The sequence below is a fragment of the Brachypodium distachyon genome, chromosome 4 (genome assembly GCF_000005505.3).
Source record: "Brachypodium distachyon strain Bd21 chromosome 4, Brachypodium_distachyon_v3.0, whole genome shotgun sequence".
Classification (NCBI taxonomy): domain Eukaryota; kingdom Viridiplantae; phylum Streptophyta; class Magnoliopsida; order Poales; family Poaceae; genus Brachypodium; species Brachypodium distachyon.
The window spans coordinates 48503048-48507896 of record NC_016134.3 but is presented as its reverse complement, the minus strand read 5'-3'; the positions used below and the strand labels follow the sequence as shown (position 1 = coordinate 48507896).

General features: G+C 54.8%; 1 protein-coding gene across 1 annotated transcript; it reads right to left on the bottom strand.

Moving 5' to 3' along the window:
- Positions 1 to 1845, bottom strand: LOC104584816. The gene is made up of 2 exons (XM_010240542.3): positions 1662 to 1845; positions 1 to 1401 (listed from the first exon to the last, which is right to left on the bottom strand). The coding sequence occupies exon 2, from the start codon at positions 1355 to 1357 to the stop codon at positions 392 to 394; it is 966 nt and encodes a 321-aa protein (XP_010238844.1). The 5' UTR covers positions 1358 to 1401; positions 1662 to 1845; the 3' UTR covers positions 1 to 391.
- Positions 1846 to 4849: the final 3004 nt, after the last annotated feature.

Sequence of the window (4849 nt, the reverse complement as noted above, 5' to 3'; positions counted from 1 at the left end):
TTTTAAAACATAGGAAAGCAACACACCAATAATACCTGAGTTTAAACATAATGTTCATTCACAATAGAGATTACACACTGAATTAAAAAAAGAGCAACGCAGTAACAACTGAGTGACCACATAGAAAAGCTAGCAACACACATCAGCTAGCACCGGATCCACGAAAAACACAGTTTGAGATTACACCAAACTAAAACATAGAAGCAGAAGTCACACCTGAGAGAAAACATAGCAACTCTTGTCATGACTTTAGCATTTCACAGCCAAAATGCCACTGGATCCATACAGACGGAACCAATCCTTGCTTCATGAGGCAGGCTGTAGCGACGAACCTTGCAGGCTGTAAGCTTCAAAAAGAATCCTTTCGTGTCATAAATGAGAGAGAAGGTCTTCAGACGATACATACAGCGGCCGCCTTGGGGCCCGCCTCCCACAACATCCCACGCAGTAGCCCCCGGCGGCACCCTGAACTCATCAAACCATGACTTGAGCTCCTGACCAGTCCTTGCGTTATCAGCGGAGACACACTCCACAAGGCAGAATCTCCCCTGGCGTGCACAAGGGTGGCACTTACATGCTGCCCCTCAGTGTACAACTTATTCTTGGTGCGCTTGACATCAGGGGAAGGGTGCAATGTTTTGCCAGTGTCGAGGCCAGTCCCGGTGCTGGCAGCCATGGTGCTGCAGTAGAGGTACCCATCTTCGGAGAGACCGACGAAGCCCCCCAGCGAGGTGTCATAGTGTCCACGGACAGTGAAGGGCAACACCCAATTACCGTATGGTTTCCACAAATGCTCTTCCTTGGTGGTGTCAAAGATGAAGGTGCTCTTGGTAGTACTGACGAGGATGCATCCATCGGGTAGCACGCCATAGGAGGAGACATCGGTCCTGTCGAATGGCGGACAAGCGAGGTTATACGACCCCCACGGTTCTTCACTGTCTTCCGGCATCCGGAGGTAGCAATCAAATGTGCGCACATCCAGAACAAATAGCTTATTGTCGCCGACGGGGAAGTAGATTGGAAAAACATAATAGTTGCAGGGGTCAGGTCCATAGACTAAGGCCTGTTCCTGGACGTCGATCATTGGGATGCCATCATCCATGTCGGTATCCATCACCATGATCTTGGTGCCAAATGCTGACGTGAACAAGTCGGGATACCCACGCGTCGCTTGCATGTGCATGAAAACTTCAGGCACGGGCTCAACGCCTTCTTTGTCTGAGCCAGACGATAAGGGCTGTTTGCCTGATCTGCGCGACAAGCTCACCACCTTGCGGATGGAGAATCCAGAGTCCCAGTCATCAAACAAGAGGTAAAGGTGCTGCTGCCGATCCGTTGCCGTACGTTGCTCCGGCATCCTCGTTCCTTTCCTGGATTATTACTCGATCGTAGATCTGGTTCCTGCGATTCGAATTCGAAGAAAAATCGATTGTCAAATAGAAATCAATCAGGCCCAATCGTCCTACTGCAACTCGACCCAACAAGTCCAAGCACGGGCGGAGGACCCAGTAGGGCAAGGTAGGGCAGCCGCCCTACCTTGATTTTTGCCTCAGTTACGAATTGGGGAAGATTATGAAACGGGGATCTAAAGGGCAGAATCCGTTCGTGGGGTGATGGGAGGAGAAACGGTCGGGAGCGAGAGAATCGAAGGGGAGACGAACCTGCGGTGGAGGGGAGGCGCTCGCGCGAGGAGGAAGACGAGCTAGGGGGCTTGGCGCTAGGCATCGCGGGATGCGGAGGGAGGGCGGCGGCGCTCGCGCGAGGAGGAGGAAGACGAGCGACGAAGCGAGGGGACCAGGGCGCTCGGCAGCGAGATGGGGGCATGGGGCAGAACCGCAGAAGGAAGCTGGGGCAACGGCCGACTAAAGGCCCTGTTCCGTTGGGGCCCGTGAGGCCGAGGCCCAGGCACGGCCCGGACCCGTTTAGCTGTGTGCCGGGCCGGGCCGCCATGCTGGCAGGGTTTTTTGAAAATTAAATGAGCTCCGTCCCATGTGAAAAAATGGCAGGATCGGTTGGTGGGGCGATGGGAGGAGAAACGGTCGGGAGCGAGAGAATCGAAGGGGCAATCAACCTGCGGTGGAGGCGCTCGAGCGAGGAGGAAGGCGAGCTAGGGGCTCGGGCGCTCGGCAGCGAGATGAGTGGCGGCGCTCGTGGGAGGAGGAAGAAGATCCACGGAGATAAGGAGATGGGGTATAGCAGGGCCAACTATCAAAGGAGTAAACGAGAATTACAGGATTACTCGTAATGTTTACTCGTGTTAGATGTTTACTCGTCCTACTGCAACTCAACCAGGCAAATCAAAGTATCCAAATCTTAATCAAGGACAACAGCGATTCGAATCCGAAGAAGAATCCGACTGTCAAATAGAAATCAATCAGGCCCAATCATCCTAATGCAACTCGACCCAACAAGTCCAAGCATCCAAATCTTAATCGGCAACAGAACCAATCGGACTGGCCGCGAGAAACCATGAAGAAGAGAGGATGAAGAGATCTGAACTCGGCGAGGCGGACGGAGCGGGAGACCTACTGCACCGCCCTCGTCATCATCCCGAGCTACTGCCGCCCCCCGCCGCCTCCCAGGTGCTGCTGCCGCACCCCTCCTGACTGCTCGCGGATCCCTCTGCGAATTTCCGGGTCTCTAAAGGGAGGAATATGTGGGAATGAGATAGGATTCTCACCGGAAGGACGGCAACTACCCCGCCTCCGGCGCCCCGGCCTCCCCCGCCTCCGCCTCCCACGCTGGGCTGCGCCATCTATGAAGCGAAAAGGAGCACCGAGAGCAGAATGTGGGAGCGGCGGCGGCGGCTGCGATGCGAGGAGATTGAGGCGGAGCGGCGGCGGCGGACGAGAGTGAAAAGGGGACGGGGGTGGGACTCTTACCAAGTTTTGTTTATTTGGTGAGCTTCAGTTAGTGCTGGCCCACAAAACCATATGTGCGTGCCGCTGGCCCACTTAGAGCATCTCCAGCCGCGCCCCCCAGTTGGCGTCCGGCGGAGCCGTTTTTAAGGCCCTTTGGGGGGCGCCGGCGGGTTTGTTTTTTAGGGTTCCGCTGTGACCCAGCCGCGCCCCCAATAAAGATACCGTTTTGGCCGTTTTCTCGGGCTATACCCACGTTTTTTGGGTGCCGGGCCGATTTTCCGAGCTCGTGTCCACCGATACACGGTTTCATCCAGTTTCGGGCCAGTGCAGAAAAATCACCGTTTTGACCGTTTTGCTAGGCCATAGCCCATGTTTTTTGGGTCGCGGGCGGATTTTCCGCTCTCGTGACCCTCGGTACACGGTTTCGTGCAATTTCGGGCCGGTGCAGAAAAATCACCGTTTTGGCCGTTTTCGTGGGCTATGGCCAACGTTTTTTGGGTCCCGGGCGATTTTCCAAGGTCGTGTCCCTCGGTACATGCTTTCATGCACTTTCGGGCCTGTGCAGAAAAATCACCGTTTTGGCCATTTTTGTGGGCCATTGCCTACGTTTTTCAGCACCTGGGCCGGTTCACCGCTCTCGTGACCCCCGGTACACGGTTTCGTCCAGATTCGGGCCGGTGCAGAAAAATCACCATTTTGGCCGTTTTCGTGTGCTGTTGCCCAACGTTTTTTGGGTCCCGAGCCGATTTTACAAGGTCGTGTCCCCCGGTACACGGTTTCATGCAGTTTCGGGCTGGTGCGGAAAAATCACTGTTTTGGCCATTTTCGTGAACTATTGCCCACGTTTTTTGGGTCTCGGGCCGATTTTGCAAGGTCGTGTCCCCCGGTACACAGTTTCGGTCAGTTTCGGGCCGGTGCTGAAAATTCACCGTTTTGCCCGTTTTCGTGGGCTATAGCCCACGTTTTTTAGGTCCCGGGCCGACTTTCCACTCTCGTGACCCCCGGTACATGGTTTCGTGCAGTTTCGGGCCGGGGCGGAAAAATCAACGTTTTGGCCGTTTCCGTGGGCAATAGGTCCCGGGCCGATTTTGCATAGTCGTGTCCCCCAATACACGGTTTCGTGCAGTTCTGGGCCGGTGCGGAAAAATCAACGTTTTGGCCGTTTCCGTGGGCAATAGATCTCGGGCCGATTTTGCAAGGTCGTGTCCCCCGGTACACGGTTTCGTGCAGTTTTGTGCCGGTGCGGAAAAATCACCATTTTGGCCGTTTTCTTGGGCTATAGCCCACGTTTTTTGGGTCCCGGCCGATTTTGCAAGGTCGTGACCACCGGTATACGGTTTCGTGCAGTTTCAGGCCGGTGCAGAAAAATCCCCGTATTGGCCATTTTCGCGGGCTATAGCCCACGCTTTTTGGGTCCCGAGCCGATTTTCCAAGGTCGTGACTCCCGGTACACGGTTTTGTGCAGTTTCGGGCTGATGTAGAAAAATCACCGTTTTGCCGTTTTCGTGGGCTATAGCCAAAGGTTTTTGGGTGCCGTGCCGATTTTCCAACTTCGTGTCCCCCGATACACGGTTTCATGCAGTTTCGGGTTGGTGTAGAAAAATCACCGTTTTGGCCGTTTTCGTGGGTTATAGCCCACGTTTTTTGGGTCCTTGCCGATTTTGCAAGGTCGTGTCCCCCGGTACACGGTTTCGTGCAGTTTTGGGCCGGTGCCGAAAAATCACCGTTTTGGCCGTGTTTTTTGGGTTCCGGGCCGATTTTCCACTCTCGTGACCCCCGGTACACGGTTTCGTCCAGTTTCGGACCGGTGCAGAAAAATCCCCGTTTTGGCCGTTTTCGTGTGCTATTGCCCAACGTTTTTTGGGACCCGAGCTGATTTTACAATGTCGTGTCCCCCGGTACACGGTTTTTGGGTCCCGGCCCGACTTTCCACTCTCGTGACCCCCGGTACACGGTTTCGTGCAGTTTCGGGCCGGTGCGGAAAAATC